Source organism: Salmo salar, chromosome ssa13 (assembly GCF_905237065.1).
Source record: "Salmo salar chromosome ssa13, Ssal_v3.1, whole genome shotgun sequence".
Taxonomy (NCBI): Eukaryota; Metazoa; Chordata; class Actinopteri; order Salmoniformes; family Salmonidae; genus Salmo; species Salmo salar.
Window position 1 is genome coordinate 99,850,183 of NC_059454.1, and position 18,331 is coordinate 99,868,513.

General features: G+C 43.6%; 1 protein-coding gene across 1 annotated transcript in view; it reads right to left on the reverse strand.

The window, feature by feature from the left end:
* The window catches only part of LOC106568406 (exosome RNA helicase MTR4), a 74,931-nt gene that overhangs the window by 21,775 nt on the left and 34,825 nt on the right, over window positions 1-18,331 (reverse strand). The window contains exons 15-20 of the mRNA XM_014138719.1: window positions 4,844-4,994; window positions 4,105-4,277; window positions 3,803-3,871; window positions 2,165-2,293; window positions 700-810; window positions 331-519 (exon numbers count right to left, since the gene is read on the reverse strand). Coding sequence (XP_013994194.1) covers window positions 331-519; window positions 700-810; window positions 2,165-2,293; window positions 3,803-3,871; window positions 4,105-4,277; window positions 4,844-4,994 — 822 coding nt within the window. The remainder of the gene's footprint in view (window positions 1-330; window positions 520-699; window positions 811-2,164; window positions 2,294-3,802; window positions 3,872-4,104; window positions 4,278-4,843; window positions 4,995-18,331) is intronic.

Here is an 18,331-nt window from a genome sequence, read left to right on the forward strand (position 1 = left end):
CCGTGATTGGGAGTCCCATAGGGAGGCGTAGTTGTCCGGGTTTGGCCGGGGTAGGCGTCATTGTAAATAAGAATTTGTACTGACTTGCCTAGTTAAATAAAGGTCAATTAAAAAGATGAACAGTTGTTTGGTGCTGAATGTTCTGCCAAAATGTGAGTAAGTGAATGAGAGCCAGATCCAATATTATTTCCCTCTGATACTCATCCTGTGCTTGATTATGTCAGTACATTACCGACAGAACGTTGTATGGTCCCCTGCCACACACACTGCAGTCCTACAGGACATGAACCAACCAACCATTCAAAATAACACCACCCCACCCATCCTCACCAGGGCTTTCTTCTCGCAGAGGGAGTAGACAGCCTCCAGGCTGGGGTCAGAGTGCATGGGGTGGGAGTACATCCTGTGTTCAAACGCCTCCACCTTCTGGATGATCTTCTTCAGGCCTGGGTCCTTGATGCCCATGTCATCAATGGGGTCCAGCAGGGGAACTCCGTCTGGGAAGCGCTTCTGCACCTCCTGTGTGGTGGAGAAGGGACCAGAGAATGAAGCATAAGAACAGCTTTAATGAAAGTAGAATATATATAACCTTCTCCAATGTCCCAGCCTGTTTTCGTGGAATAAACTGATTTCTGAGTAGCTTGAGCAATAGTGTTAATGGTTGAGAAAGGCATTGATGAACACAAGGCTGTCTCTCACCTGTATGGATTTCAGCATGCTCTGTCTGTTGTCATAAGGCCAGAGGTCTTTGGGGATGTAGAGACGGACTGAACTGATAGAGGTCAGGAGGCGGAGCATCACAGGAACCACCTGATCGCAAACACAAATACTATATTATTATGTATACATTTCATCTCTAAATATATTAGTATCTATTTAGTATGCAACATGGTAGCCATCATCGACTGCAGCAGGAGATCCTGAACACTTAATGGGGGTTTTAAACACAAATACAGCACTAAAATGTAATCCTGACTGCTGCCATGTCTACAAGTCTGTGGGATCTTTATCTTGGCACAAACTGAAGAACACCTGATTCAACTTATCAACCTTTCCAGTTTAAATCAAATGTGTTCCCCTAACCTGTACTTCTAGTTAATGCAGCATAACGCATTTAGCAGGAGCCAGCCCAGAGAGCAGGACCAGGGAGCGTTTCAGCTGGATTTTATGGGCTCCTCAGAGATAATGAGACAAGATGCAGCCAGGCAGCTGAAGTAATCTTGATCTAGACACAGAGCTCAGGAGTTTAGGACTGGTTGTCAGAACTAAATAACACAAGACACTGGGACTCTAAAGGGACTAGCATACAATGGAGGAAAAATGTGCCGCAACAGAAGAGGCAGCTTTAATGCATGGAATTCGGTAGATCTGGGTTCAAATACCATTTGAGATCTTTCAAATACTTTGAGTGTATGCTTTAACCTGTCTGGAGGGCCAGGTGGTGGGCAGGGTTTGTACTTTAGGGGCTGTTCTATTGGTCTATTAAGCCATGGAAACTTAAGTCAAATGTGCAGCAGCAACAGCTAATGAAATCAGGTAAAAAATAACACTGTGGGAATGTGTGTGAATATGAACTCTTAACTGAAAGAGATCTAAGCGTCTGGACGGTGTTTATATTACATGGAGGGTTACCAAACGTTTTGAACGAGGAGCATCTTTCCCAACCACACCAGTATGGTATGTTTCAATGTGAGAATGAAGGGACGTCTTAGATGGCTTTAAATTAGACATTTTAGAAAATGTCTTTTAAAAATAAAGAGATGATGCAATATAGCCAAACATTTTTCCATTTAATTGTGTGGTTGTTGCTTTAAGTTGAAGAGAAGCTCTCTAGGACACAGCCCAACAGCAGTTTGACCATTAACGCCTTGGCCATGTTTGATTTCCTTTAGTCTCAAGGACAGTTAGTAACCCCTCCCATAATGATTGTGTGTGGTCTACATTCTAGAATACATTAATGTTGGATTCCATCCTACTGCTGACCACCAAACTAGGAGTATATAGTGTCCAGTCATCACAGCAATGCATACACATTATTTCTCAATTGGCACCTATTGGGTCTCTGACCCTGTGTGAGGCCATACAGGGTCAAATGTAGTGCACTAGACTAGGGAATAGGGTGCCACTTCTGACAGAGCCATGGCGTCTCCCATCATATGCACACCTGCATTTCACCCTTCTCCCCAGTGGCAGCAGGTTTAGCAGCCTCTGTAGCTGCATTCTTCACACTCTCCTGACTACAGTGGACCAGCACCTCCACCACGTACAGAGGGTCTGCATCACCTGTACTGGCCTGGAGAAAGAAACATACATGGGCACGACACTAAGCTGAAGGACAACACGTACATTACACAAAGGCCAAAACACAAGCGATAAAACTATATCTACTTTGTAGTTACTTTAAATACTAAATGGTATATTTTCAAAGATACTTTCTGATAACATTCAACATAAACTCAGCAACAACAAAAACGTCCCTTTTTCAGGACCCTGTCTTTCAAAGATAATTAGTAAAAATCCAAATAACTTCACAGATCTTCATTGTAAAGGGTTTAAACACTGTTTCCCATGCTTGTTCAATGAAACAAACAATTAATGAACATGCACCTGTGGAACGGTCGTTAAGACACTAACAGCTTACAGACGGTAGGCAATTAAGGTCACAGTTATGAAAACTTAGGACACTAAAGAGGCCTTTCTACTGACTCTGAAAAACACCAAAAGAAAGATGCCCAGGGTCCCTGCTCATCTGCGTGAATGTGCCTTAGGCATGCTGCAAGGAGGCATGAGGAATGCAGATGTGGCCAGGGCAATAAATTGCAATGTCCGTACTGTGAGAGGCCTAAGACAGCGCTACAAGAAGACAGGACGGACAGCTGATTGTCCTCGCAGAGGCAGACCACGTGTAACACCACCTGCACAGAATCGGTACATCCGAACATCACACCTGCGGGACAGGTACAGGATGGCAACAACTGCCTGGGTTACACCAGGAACGCACAATCCCTCCATCAGTGCTCAGACTATCCGCAATAGGCTGAGAGAGGCTGGACTGAGGGCTTGTAGGCCTGTTGTAAGGCAACAGACATCACCGGCAACAACGTCACCTATGGGCACAAACCCACCGTCGCTGGAACAGACAGGACTGGCAAAAAGTGCTCTTCACTGACGAGTCGCGGTTTTGTCTCACCAGGGGTGATGGTCGGATTCGCGTTTATCGTCGAAGGAATGAGCGTTACACCGAGGCCTGTACTCTGGAGCGGGACCTATTTGGAGGTGGAGGGTCCGTCATGGTCTGGCGTGGTGTGTCACAGCATCTTCGAACTGACCTTGTTGTCATTGAAGGAAATCTCAACGCTGTGCATCCTCCTCCCTCATGTGGTACCCTTCCTGCAGGCTCATCCTGACATGACCCTGGGACCTGTTGGATCGGAGGGTGGGGGCTAGGGCCATTCCCCCCCAGAAATGTCTGGGATCTTTGCAGGTGCTTTGGTGGAAGAGTGGGGTAACATCTCACAGCAAGAACAGGCAAATCCGGTGCAGTCCATCAGAAGGAGATGCACTGCAGTACTTAATGCAGCTGGTGGCCACACCAGATACTGACTGTTACTTTTGATTTTGACCCCCCCCCTTTGTTCAGGGACACATTATTCCATTTCTGTTAGTCACATGTCTGTGGAACTTGTTTAGTTTATGTCTCAGTTGTTGAATCTTCTTGTGTTCATACAAATATTTACATGTTAAGTTTGCTGAAAATAAAGTGAGAGGACGTTTCTTTTTTTGCTGAGTTTATCCATATTACCTTGACGTTTGACTTCTTTGAGAAATTAACGACCACGCCCCATCCAAAGTCAACATCTTCGTTTTTGACCTGTAAAAAAGGGTCAACGCAATAGGCACATCTGTATGTTCAGCAATAACCATAATAGTTCCTTATCTGAGCAAAACTAAGTTATGTTTTCTATCTGCGGAAGCCTTATTAAACAGAACATAAAGAAAGTAGATGGGAAATGGTGGAGCACATTTTGTCTGTGTGGTTGTGCTATATAGTAAGTATTTCAGTTGATGGTGTTGGCTGTGGTATGAGTGCTATTTGTTTCTAACCTTGACCAATCTACCAGGCTGGAGGAAAGGAAGGCAGTACTTGGGTTTGTGGACAAACTCTTCGATCTCTTTGCCCAGTTTAGCCAGCTGCTGGCGGATCTTATAGTAAGTGACCACACTCTCCTCGTTGGGGATCTCTATAGCGTTATACATCGTCTCCAGCTTCCCCATCTCTGTGGAGTTAAAACAGAGGTCAATCATACCCAGAGAAAAACTAGAATGGGGATTCTCATACTCTATTCTAATTCTAAGGTGATCATAGCAAACCTAACACATTGTCCACAGCGGTGGTCAAACGACACAGAAATAGCACCTGATGTTGCCCTGTACAGTGTACAAAACATTAAGAACACCTTGTTAATATTGAGATGCTTGGTTAGCGGTCAGTGCATCAATACCGGTATTTCGTCAAATACGGTATACCGCGCAGCCCTAAGTGACATCAGTAAGGGACCATAGCTATCACCTGGATTCTCCTGGTCAGTCTACGTCATGGAAAGAGCATGTGTTCATGTTTTCGACACTCAGTGTATAAAGTTCAGATGCTCAAAGATAAAACATGCATTTACAAAACGTTACTTGTGCTATACTTAGCCAGACCAAATCAACAGAACAGAACAGAACATTGAATCAACTTGGTAAATTCATTTGAATAAAGCACCACTGGCAAGAGAATTCCTATGAAAGAGGATCCGAGAATTACATATAGCACTAGACTTGAGAAGTTGTCTGCACTCACTCTCTACGACGCCGGGCACAGCCCTGTAGTGCTGAAACTGGTAGAAAGACTTCTCCAGCATGTACTCCGGGTTGATCTCTTCCACTCGCAACAGGTTGAGAACCATGTTGTAGGTAAGGTGGAAGGCACTGTTGAGAGGGTCAGCTGAGCCCTGTGGAGAGCGGGAGGAAAGAGGAAGGTTAGACAGGTCACTATTCAGCAGGTTGAGGACCATGTTGTAGGTGAGGTGGAACAAGAGAGGAAGTAAGACTGAGCGATACATCAAATGAATTCGATTAATTTGAATGCATGTTTTTTTTCTGCGATATTCCAAATGCCTTCATGGCAAGAAACAATGTTTTTTGTATTTTTCGCTTTTTGGTCTCGTCTCCTTCTGTGCACTTTCTCATTTACACCAGAGATCTGAATATAATGGCGAGATGCTCATGTTTCCACCCTAATAATGGGAGTTGTCCCAAAGGCTGAAAGGCAGGCGACAAACTTAGGTCCAAAATAAGCCCATAGAAATGCATTGGGCTTATTTGGGACAGATTCTGGTGAGAGTGAAACTTCTCGCTTTGCCTCTTCCTCTGTTTACACACACACACACCAAGCCACTCCCCCTGCCACTCACAACAACAAAAGTTGAGACATCACTTCTTCCTCTGTCAAGCGGTTTCAACTAGCTATTTGCATTTGAGGTTTGGTCCAACAGAATGGGTCATATGGACAAACACATTGAGACATTGTAATAGAGAAGTTACCCTTTCTATCTGCACCCTTTTTATGTCTCAACTACTCAAATTGCGCGCAGAACAGACACTACTAAAACGAAAGTATCAATGAACATTGATTGTGGAAAATTAACGCTCAGTTTGCAGTACGGCTCGCAGCTTTTTAGCCAAAGACTTATACTAGCTGTCTAGTCTGTTCTATAAAAGTGTAATAAGCATAAAACAATTAAGTAATTGGTAACTTGTTCTCATTCTGAGAAATGAGGTAGGTCATTTATTTCAACATCTGAACAAATTGGACAGACTAGCATGCTGTTCAAATGGTTGGAGACGGCTGTGTTTATAATTCAACTGTTCTGCCTTGTTCGCAAGTAAATAGATCCAGGCAGGCTAAACTTGAAGTATAAAGATTACCTGGCTACTCACTAGCACGTGGACTTGTGCTTGAGAGTGTGTATGAGACCTGTGTTCATTTTCCTATAATGCCCGCTTCAAGAAGTTAGTCATTATTAGTGAATGTGCATTGTGCATGGTTCTGGCTAAATTTCTAACAAAAAGGGTATTTTCATAGACTTAAACAAAAAAACAGGTTAAACTATTTGATTAAATAATAACATTTTTAGTGGGGCTTATATTTAGCATTAAAAAAATTGTACATGAGATATACACTACACGGCCAAAAGTGTGTGGACACCTGCTCATCGAACATTTCATTCTAATATCATGGGCATTAATATGGATTTGGTCCCCCCTTTGCTGCTGTAACAGCCTCCACTCTTCTGGGAAGGCTTTCCACTTGATGTTGAAACATTGCTGAGGGAATTGCTTCCATTCAGCCACAAGAGCATTAGTGATGCTGATGTTGGCCAATTAGGCCTGGCTTGGATTCTGCGCTCCAATTCATCCCAAAGGTGTTCAAATTATGACATTTTTTTTTATTTCACCTTTATTTAACCAGGTAGGCTAGTTGAGAACAAGTTCTCATTTACAACTGCAACCTGGCCAAGATGAAGCAAAGCAGTTCGACACATACAACAACAGTTACACATGGAACAGTCAATAATACAGTAAAAAAAGTCTATACACACTGTGTGCAAATGAGGTAAGATAAGGGAGATAAGGCAATAAATAGGCCATAGTGGCGAGGTAATTACGATATAGCAATTGAACACAGGAGTGATAGATGTGCAGAAGATGAACGTGCAAGTAGAGATACTGTATTTATTTATTTTGCACCCTAGTATGGGGATAAGGTAGTTGGATGGGCCATTTACAGAAGGGCTACGTACAGGTGCAATGATCTGTGAGCTGCTCTGACAGCTGGAGCTTGAAGTTAGTGAGGGAGATATGAGTCTCCAGCTTCAGTGATTTTTGCAGTTCGTTCTAGTCACTGGCAGCAGAGAACTGGAAGGAAAGGCGGCTAAAGGTTGAATTGGCTTTGGGGGTGACCAGTGAAATATACCTGCTGGAGCACGTGCTGCGGGTGGGTGCTGCTATTGCGACCAGTGAACTGAGATAAGGCGGGGCTTTATCTGGCAAAGACTTGTAGATGACCTGGAGCCAGTGGGTTTGGCGACGAGTATGAAGCGAGAGCCAGCCAACTAAAGCGTACAGGTCGCAGTGGTGGGTAGTATATGGGGCTTTGGTGACAAAACGGATGGCACTGTGATAGACTGCATCCAATTTGTTGAGTAGAGTGTTGGAGGCTATTTTGTAAATTACATCGCCGAAGTCGAGCATCGGTAGGCTAGTCAGTTTTACGAGGGTATGTTTGGCAGCATGAGTGAAGGTTGCTTTTTGCGAAATAAGAAGCCGATTCTAGATTTAATCTTGGATTGGAGATGCTCAATGTGGGTCTGGAAAGTTTACAGTCTAACCAGACACCAAGGTATGGGTAGTTGTCCACATATTCTAAGTCAGAACCGTCCAGAGTAGTGATGCTGGACAGGCGGGCAGGTGCGGGCAGCGATAGGTTGAAGAGCATGCATTTAGTTTTATTAGCATTTAAGAGCAGTTGGAGGCCACGGAAGAAGAGTTGTACGGCATTGAAGCTCGTCTGGAGGTTAGTTAGCACAGTGGGCCGGATGTATGCAGAATGGTGTCGTCTGCGTAGAGGTGGATCAGAGAAGCACCAGCAGCAAGAGCGACATCATTGATGTATACAGAGAAGAGAGTCGGCCCGAGGATTGAACCCTGTGGCACACCCATAGAGACTGCCAGAAGTCCAGACAACAGGCCCCCCAATTTGACACACTGAACTCTATCAGAGAAGTAGTTGGTGAACCTGGCGAGGCAGTCATTTGAGAAACCAAGGCTGTTGAGTCTGCGCGATAAGAATGTGGTGATTGACAGTCGAAAGCCTTGGCCAGGTCGATGAATACGGCTGCACAGTATTGTCTCTTATCGATGGAAGTTATATCGTTTAGGACCTTGAGCGTGGCTGAGGTGCACCCATGACCAACTCAGAAACCAGATTGCATAGCGGAGAAGATACGGTGGGATTCGAAATGGTCGGTGATCTGTTTGTTAACTTGGCTTTTGAAGACCTTAGAAAGGCAGGGTAGGATAGATATAGGTCTGTAGCAGTTCGGGTCTAGAGTGTCTCCCACTTTGAAGAGGGGGATGATCTCGGCAGCTTTCCAATCTTTGGGGATCTCAGACGATACGAAAGAGAGGTTGAACAGGCTAGTAGTAGAGGTTGCAACAATTTCAGCAGATAATTTTAGAAAGAGAGGGTCCAGATTGTCTAGCAGGTGATTTGTAGGGTTCCAGATTTTGCAGCTCTTTCAGAACATCAGCTATCTGGATTTGGGTGAAGGAGAATTGTGGTAGACTGGGGCAAGTTGCTGTGGGGAGTGCAGGGCAGTTGACCGGGGTTGGGGTAGCCAGGTGGAAAGCATGGCCAGCCGTAGAAAAACGCTTATTGAAATTCCCAATTATCGTGGATTTATCAGTGGTGACAGTGTTTCCTAGCCTTAGTGCAGAGGGCAGCTGGGAGGAGGTGCTCTTATTCTCCATGGACATTACAGTGTCCCAGAACGTTTTTGAGTTTATGCTACAGGATACAAATTTCTGTTTGAAAAAGCAAGCCTTAGCTTTCCTAACTGCCTGTGTATATTGGTTCCTAACGTCCCTGAAAAATTGCATACCACGGGGGATATTTGATGCTAGTGTAGTACGCCACAGGATGTTTTTGTGCTGGTCAAGGGCAGTCAGGTCTGGAGTGAAACAAGGGCTATCTGTTCCTGTTTTTTTTTTTACGGGGCATGCTTATTTAAGGTGAAGAAGGCACTTTTAAAGAATAACCAGGCATCTTCTACTGATGGGATGAGGTCAATATCCTTCCAGGATACCCGGGCCAGGTAGATTAGAAAGGCCTGCTCGCTTAAGTGTTTTAGGGAGCGTTTGGCAGTGATGAGGGGTGGTCGTTTGACCGCAGACCCATTACGGATGCAGGCAATGAGGCAGTGATCGCTGAGATCTTGGTTGAAGACAGCAGAGGTGTATTTGGAGGGCAAGTTGGTTAGGATGATATCTATGAGGGTGCCCGTGTTTATGGATTTGGGGTTGTACCTGGTAGGTTCATTGATAATTTGTGTGAGATTGAGGGCATCAAGCTTAGATTGTAGGACGGCCGGGGTGTTAAGCATGTCCCAGTTTAGGTCACCTAGCAGCACGAGCTCTGAAGAAAGATTGGGGGAAATCAATTCACATATGGTGTCTAGGGCACAGCTGGGGGCAGAGGGTGGTAAGCGGCAACGGTGAGAGACTTGTTTCTGGAAAGGTGGATTTTTAGAAGTAGAAGCTCTAATTGTTTGGGTACAGACCTGGATAGTAAGACAGAACTCTGCAGGATATATCTGCAGTAGATTGCAACTCCGCCCTCATTGACAGTTGTATCTTTTCGGAAAATGTTATAGTTAGGGATGGACATTTCAGGGTTTTTGGTGGTCTTCCAAAACCAGGATTCAGACACGGCTAGGACATCCGGGTTGGCAGTGTGTGCTAAAGCAGTTTATAAAACAAACTTAGGGTGGATACTTCTGATGTTAACATTAGAGGTCGACCGATTAATCGGAATGGCCGATTAATTAGGGCCGATTTCAAGTTTCCATAACAATCGGTAATCGGCATTTTTGGACACCGATTGTGGCCGTTTACATTGCACTCCACGAGGAGACTGCGTCGCAGGCTGACTACCTGTTATGCGAGTGCATCAAGAAGCCAAGGGATGTTGCTAGCAAGCATTAAACTTATCTTATAAAAAACAATCTTAACATAATCACTAGTTTACTCCACATGGTTGATGATATTACTAGTTTATCTAGCTTGTCCTGCGTTGCATATAATCGATGTGGTACCTGTTAATTTCTCATCGAATCACAGCCTACTTCGCCAAACAGGTGATTATTTAACAAGCTCTTTCGCAAAAAAAGCACTGTCATTGCACCAATGTGTACCTAACCATAAACATCAATGCCTTTCTTTAAAATCAATACACAAGTATATATTTTTTAAACCTGCATATTTAGTTAATATTGCCTGCTAACATGAATTTCTTTTAACTAGGGAAATTGTGTCACTTCTCTTGCGTTCCGTGCAAGCAGTCAGGGTATATGCAGCAGGATGGGCCACCTGGCTCATTGCGAACTGTGTGATGACCATTTAATCCTAACAAAGACCGTAATTAATTTGCCAGAATTGTACATAATTATGACATAACATTTAAGGTTGTGCAATGTAACAGCAATATTTAGACTTAGGGATGCCACCCGTTAGATAAAATACGGAACGGTTTTGTTTTCCAAATGATAGTGTCCAGATTTGACCATATTAATCACCTAAGGCTCGTATTTCTGTGTGTTATTATGTTATAATTCAGTCTATGATTTGATATAGCAGTCTGACTGAGCAGTGGTAGGCAGCAGCACGCTTGTAAGCATTCATTCAAACAGCACTTTCGTGCGTTTGCCAGCAGCTCTTTGCTGTGCTTCAAGCATTGAGCTGTTTATGACTTCAAGGCTATCAACTCCCGAGATTAGGCTGGTGTAACCGATGTGAAATGGCTAGCTAGTTAGCAGGGTACGCGCTAATAGCGTTTCAATCGGTGGCATCACTCGCTCTGAGACCTTGAAGTAGTTGTTCCCCTTGCTCTGCAAGGGCCGCGGCTTTTGTGAAGCGATGGGTAACGATGCTTCGAGGGTGGCTGTTGTCGATGTGTTCCTGGTTCGAGTCCAGGTAGGGGCGAGGAGAGGGACGGAAGCTATACTGTTACACTGGCAATACTATAGTGCCTATAAGAACATCCAATAGTCAAAGGTATATGAAATACAAATGGTAGAGAGAGAAACAGTCCTATAATTCCTATAATATCTACAACCTAAAACTTCTTACCTGGGAATATTGAAGACTCATGTTAAAAGGAACCACCAGCTTTCATATGTTCTAATGTTCTGAGCAAGGAACTTAAACATTAGCTTTCTTACATGGCACATATTGCACTTTTACTCTCTTCTCCAACACTTTGTTTTTGCATTATTTAAACCAAATTGAACATGGTTCATTATTTATTTGAGGCTAAATTGATTTTATTGATGTATTATATTAAAGTTAAAATAAAAGCGTTCATTCAGTACTGCTGTAATTGTCATTATTACAACAAAACTATATTTTATAATAAAAAATGAAACAAATTTAAATATTAAAAAAATATTAAATTTTTTTTTAATTTTTAAAAAAAAAAAAATCGGCCGATTTATTGGTATCGGCTTTTTTGGTCCTCCAATAATCGGGATCGGCGTTGAAAAATCATGATCGGTCGACCTCTAGGTAACATCCATGAAACCAAGGCTTTTACCGTTACAGAAGTCAACAAATGAGAGCGCCTGGAGAATGGAAGTGGAGCTAGGCACTCCCTCACGACGCCAGGACAGCGGAGTCAATCACCACCTTCCGTAGACACCTCTTTAAGGAATACCTGGGATAGGATATAGTAATCCTTCTAACCCCCCCCCCCCGCCCCCCCCCAAAAAATATATAGATGTACAATTGTAAAGTGGTTCTTCCACTGGATATCTTAAGGTGAATGCACCAATTTGTAAGTCGCTCTGGATAAGAGCGTCTGCGAAATGACGTAAATGTAAATGCAGGGCCTGGATTAACCTCTACATCACCAGAGGAACAGAGGAGGAGTAGGATAAGGGTACGGCTAAAGGCTATAAAAACTGGTCGTCTAGTACGTTCGGAAACAGAGAGTAAAAGGAGCAGGTTTCTGGGCGCAATAGAATAGATTCAAGGCATAACGTACAGACAAAAGTTTTACCATGTAAATACAGTGGAGGTAAACCTAGGCCTAGAGTGACGATGAGAGAGATAGTCGTCTCTAGAAACATCATTTAAACCAGGTGATGTCACCGCATGTGTGAGAGGTGGAACTGAAGGGTTAGCTAAGGCATATTGAGCAGGACTAGAGGCTCTACAGTGAAATAAGACAATAATCAGTAACCAGAACAGCAATGGACAAGGCATACTGACATTAGGGAGAGGCATGCGTAGCCGAGTGATCATAGGGGTCCAGTGAGTAGTTAACCTAAAAAAACGTACCCGATTTAATCTGGTTACTACTCCTGCCCAGTAACTAGAATATGCATATAATTATTGGCTTTGGATAGAAAACACCCTAAAGTTTCTAAAACTGTTTGAATGGTGTCTGTGAGTATAACAGAACTCATATGGCAGGCAAAAACCTGAGAAGATTCTGAACAGGAAGTGGCCTGTCTGACAAGTTCTTGTTCATCTTGGCTCTTTTTATTGAAGACTGAGGATCTTTGCTGTAACGTGACACTTCCTACGGCTCCCATAGGCTCTCAGAACCCGGGAAAAAGCTGAACGATATCGAGGCAGCCCCAGGCTGAAACACATTAGCGCGTTTGGATAGTGGCCTGTTAGAGGACCATCAGACTGGGGCTCGTGCACGAGATGTTTTTATTTTCCCCTCTCTTTGAACGAAAACCACCACTCCCGGTCAGAATATTATCGCTTTTTTTACGAGAAAAATGGCATAAAAACTGATTTTAAACAGCGGTTGACATGCTTCGAAGTACGGTAATGGAATATTTAGAATTTTTGTGTCACGAAATGCGTCGTGCTCGTCACCCTTCTTTACCATTCGGATAGTGTCTTGAACGCACGAACAAAACGCCGCTATTTGGATATAACTATGGATTATTTCGTACCAAACCAACATTTGTTATTTAAGTAGAAGTCCTGGGAGTGCATTCTGACAAAGAACAGCAAAGGTAATAACATTTTTCTTATAGTAAATCTGACTTTGGTGAGTGCTAAACTTGCTGGGTGTCTAAATAGCTAGCCCTGTGATGCTGGGCTATCTACTGAGAATATTACAAAATGTGCTTTCACCGAAAAGCTATTTTAAAATCTGACATAGCGAGTGCATAGAGGAGTTCTGTATCTATAATTCTTAAAATAATTATGTTTTTTGTGAACGTTTATCGTGAGTAATTTAGTAAATTCACCGGAAGTGTTCGGTGGGAATGCTAGTCACATGCTAGTCACATGCTAATGTAAAAAGCTGGTTTTTGATATAAATATGAACTTGATTGAACAAAACATGCATGTATTGTCTAACATAATGTCCTAGGGGTGTCATCTGATGAAGATCAAAGGTTAGTGCTGCATTTAGCTGTGGTTTGGGTTTATGTGACATTATATGCTAGCTTGAAAAATGGGTGTCTGATTATTTCTGGCTGGGTACTCTGCTGACATAATCTAATGTTTTGCTTTCGTTGTAAAGCCTTTTTGAAATCGGACAGTGTGGTTAGATTAACGAGAGTCTTGTCTTTAAAATGGTGTAAAATAGTCATATGTTTGAGAAATTGAAGTAATAGCATTTCTAAGGTATTTGAATATCGCGCCACGGGATTACACTGGCTGTTGAGTAGGTGGGACGCTTGCGTCCCACCTAGCCCAGAGAGGTTAAGCTGGCTGGAGACACGGCGATTCAGACAGCTGGGGTTGAGGTCAGGGCTTTGTGGAGACCAGTCAAGTTCTTCCACACTAGGGCTGACGCCAATTAGTCAATTGTTTGGTCGATAGGCTGTTGGTCGACCAATATTTTGTTTTGTAGAACAGTAGGAAATATCCGCATCGCCATGACCCTTCTAAACGTAACAATGCAGAGGGCTCTGGGTAGCTCCGCTTTGACATGGTTGATGGTAGGTGGGAGCGGTACATCCTGTATAAACACAAACTCACATACTTAACCTTCCTTCACAACAACTCTGCACGGCAAAGCGCAAGACGTATGAATGCCCTGACTTCTGCAGAGGCTGTATCACAGTAAATGCTGACGTCGGATTGATCATGTGCACAGATACACAACGCACTTCTCTCTCCAGGAATGTGCTCTCCCTTAACAATTTGTGTTAGAAAATTCATTGTTTCATAACTTCATTGTTGTGTGAATTGTTTGCGTTTGATTGTTACTGTACATCAATTCCCCGTTACATGTCACCGGAAGTACAGTTCCCATTCATTCTTTTAATTTATGTTTTCTTGGTTACGGTAATTTCTGTTAACCTTTCTGGCGCAGGCGTTCCGCTAGCGACCCACCTCAACAACATCCGGTGAAATTGCAGAGCGCGTAATTCAAATTACAGAAATATACATATTTAAGATTCATGAAAATACAAGTGTCATACATCAAAATAAAGCTTAACTTCTTGTTAACGCATTCAATATAATTCATTTTACCCTTCTCATTGTCGGAGTGGATAATTTTTTTTGCAGAACGATGTCGAGTATGGACGTGCACCTGATTACGCTTAGAAGTAGGCCTGCGTGTAAATATAGGGATCGGATAGTATTTCTGATTGGCTTAAACCACAAGCACTAATGAGCTGTGGAGCTTCAAAGTAATGTTTTCTTCAACTCTAACAGCAAGCAAACAAAGTCTGGATGTAAAAACATTGAGAATGATAATAGCTCCTGAATGTATTTGAAAACATCTATCCAGCCCTCTGCCTTTCAATAACCACTCAGGGTGAAAGGGAAAAATGCAACGCTCTGATCCAGTTAAAACGTCATAAAATAAGCCCACCTGATTACTTGTTATCAGCGCTCGGCTTGGACTGAAAGATTGCGGTACTCATTTCGGGTGCTGGTATGGTTTATATTTAGGTGCAGGAGCTTTAATAAGAGGAACAGGAGCTCAAGCAGTAGAACATTTGAGGTGGTGTTGGTATTCAGCTCTTGTGAGCTCCTGTCCAAGTCAAGCACTTCTTCTTATCCCTTGCGCAAATAGCCTACACCTGACCTGTGTCTGTTCCGAGCTCACTGGTGCTGGAAACTGAAGGCCCAGAATATTTTACACAATGTTGCAAATATTTGCTAGTGCAAGCTTTAGGCTGGACTGAAATTAATAGTTGATACAATATTTCAAGTTTGTTGCAGACAGGCCATGCGTAGCCAATGTTATTTACAGGACATGTATTTTTTTTTTTAAATCAGGATATTTTTTACCCGCAGGCTGCAGTTAGTTGGCTTTATGTAGGCTATTTTTGCATAGCTGGCAATGGCAATAGAATTAACTTTAAAGTTTGTATCATTTTCATTTAGATAGAATTTCCATTAACCTCATGACAATGATTTTAAGATAAGACGTTATTATTAATTAAATGAAAATGTGCATATGAAAACCATAATTTGCACGCACATCGGTAAAAATTGTAAGATAAATTGGCATTCCACATGACAAAGTTTGCAGATTCCTTGTGTAGCCTATTACTGGCAACTTCAGGAGAGTAATGGCAGAATCTGGGAAAGCCAGCAGGGGCAGGAGGAGAATGGTCGGGACATGTATAGGTTTTTTTCTGATCTCTGGCTCCCTCTTGAGTCATTTGTGTCTTAATTCAACAAACAGTGAGCTTAAAGACAAATGTTTAAAAATGACGAACCGGTTGGACCTCGCTTTGTGCACGGGAGCACTGTCATGCTGAAACAGGAAAGGGCTTTCCCCAAATTGTTGCCACAGAGTTGGAAGCACAGAATAGCCTAGAATGTCATTGTATGCTGTAGCATTAAGATTTCCCTTCCCTGGAACTAAGGGGCCTAGCCCAAACAATGAAAAACAGCCCCAGACAATTATTCCTCCTCCTCCAAACTTTACAGTTGGCACGCTGCAGTCAGGCAGGTAGCGTTCTCCTGGCAACGGCCACACCCGGTTTCGTCCGTCAGACTGCCAGATGAAGTGTGATTCATCACTCCAGAGAAAGCGTTTCCACTGCTCCTGAGTCCAATGGCGCAGAGCTTCACACCACACAAGCCGACGCCTGGCATTGCGCATGGTGATCTTAGGCTTGTGTGAGGCTGCTCGGCCATGGAAACCCATTTCATCAAGCTACCGACGAACAGCTCTCGTGCTGACATTGCCTCGAGAGGCAGTTTGAAACTCTAACAAGTGTTGCAACCGAGGAAAGGCGATTTTTATGCACTACGTGTTTCAGCACTCGGTGGTCCCGTTCTGTGAGCTTATGTTGCTTCCACCTTGCGGCTGATATGTTGTTGCTCCTAAACGTTTCCACTTTCCCAATAACAGCACATACAGTTCACCAGGGAAGCTCTAGGATTGCAGACATTTGACGACGTGACTTGTTGGAAAGGTGGCATCCTATGACAGCGCCACATTGATAGTCACTGAGCTTTTCAGTAAGGCGATTCTCCTGACAAACTTTTCTATGGAGATTGCATGGCTGTGTGCTCGATTTTATACACCTGTCAGCAACGGGTGTTGCTGAAAAAGTTGAATCCACTCATTTGAAGGCGTGTTCACATACTTTTGCATCTACAGCACATTCAGAAAGTATTCAGATCCCTTCCCTTTCCCACATGTTAAGTTACAGCCTTATTCTGAAATGGATTAAATCATGTTTTTTCCCCCTCATCAATCTACACACAATACCCCATAACGACACTGCTACACAATACCCCATAACGACAAAGCGAAAACAAAATAAACGTATTTACATAAGTATTTCAGACCCTTTGCTATGAGACTCGAAATTGAGCTCTGGAACATCCTGTTTCCATTGATCATCCTTGAGATGTTTCTACAACTTGGAGTCCACCTGTGGTAAATTAAATTCATTGGACATGATTTGGAATGGAATAATGTTCCGGAACTCCAATCTGAGCAGCAGCAGCTGAAAAATGAGCTCCTACAAATATTGGAATTATCATGGTTTTTAGAGTGAAGTACATCGGAAAAAAGCAAAATAAAACTGCAAGACTGAATAGGAGAAAAAACAAGCAACAAACAAAGAAGATATGCTTTTGAAAAATAACTTTTTCATAAAATTGTAGTTATCTTAGCTAGCTGAATTGTTTACCAGTTGCTAAGCAGTTGCTAGGGACTCTTTTGGAAGAAGCTAGCTAGCTAACGAAGAACAACAAAGAATATCTAGTTAACAGAAGAAAAGAAAGAAAATCAGGACAGAAGAAAAAGGATATCAAAGTGAAACAGTTCTCTAAAGACACAAGAGACAATAATACAAGAAACAACACTTCTGTAGCTTGTCAACTATGTGTCTGTCTATCCCTGTTCTCTCCCCTCTGCACAGGCCATACAAACGCTTCACACCGCGTGGCCGCTGCCACTCTAACCTGGTGGTCCCAGCGCGCACGACCCACGTGGAGATCCAGGACTCCGGCAGCCGCTGGAACTGACGGTCTGCAGCCAACAAGGCTGAGTTCATCTCAGCCTATGCTACCCTCCAGTCCCTAGACTTCCTGGCGCTGACGGAAACATGGATTACCACAGATAACACTGCTACTCCTACTGCTCTCTCTTCGTCTGCCCACGTGTTCTCGCATACCCCTAGAGCATCGAGCCAGCGGGGTGGTGGCACTGGAATCCTCATCTCTCCCAAGTGGACATTCTCTCTTTCTCCCCTGACCCATCTGTCTATCGCCTCCTTTGAATTCCATGCTGTCACAGTTACCAGCCCTTTCAAGCTTAACATCCTTATCATTTATCGCCCTCCAGGTTCCCTTGGAGAGTTCATCAATGAGCTTGACGCCTTGATAAGTTCCTTTCCTGAGGATGGCTCACCTCTCACAGTTCTGGGTGACTTTAACCTCCCCACGTCTACCTTTGACTCATTCCTCTCTGCCTCCTTTCCACTCCTCTCCTCTTTTGACCTCACCCTCTCACCTTCCCCCCCTACTCACAAGGCAGGCAATACGATTGACCTCATCTTTACTAGATGCTGTTCTTCCACTAATCTCATTGCAACTCCCCTCCAAATCTCCGACCACTACCTTGTATCCTTTTCCCTCTTGCTCTCATCCAACACTTCTCACTCTGCCCCTACTCGGATGGTATTGCGCCGTCCCAACCTTCGCTCTCTCTCCCCGCTACTCTCTCCTCTTCCATCCTATCATCTCTTCCCTCTGCTCAAACCTTCTCCAACCTATCTCCTGATTCTGCCTCCTCAACCCTCCTCTCCTCCCTTTCTGCATCCTTTGATTTTCTCTGTCCCCTATCCTCCAGGCCGGCTCGGTCCTCCCCTCCTGCTCCGTGGCTCGACGACTCACTACGAGCTCACAGAACAGGGCTCCGGGCAGCCGAGCGGAAATGGAGGAAAACTCGCCTCCCCTGCGGACCTGGCATCCTTTCACTCCCTCCTCTCTACATTCTCCTCTTCTGTCTCTGCTGCTAAAGCCACTTTCTAACACTCTAAATTCCAAGCATCTGCCT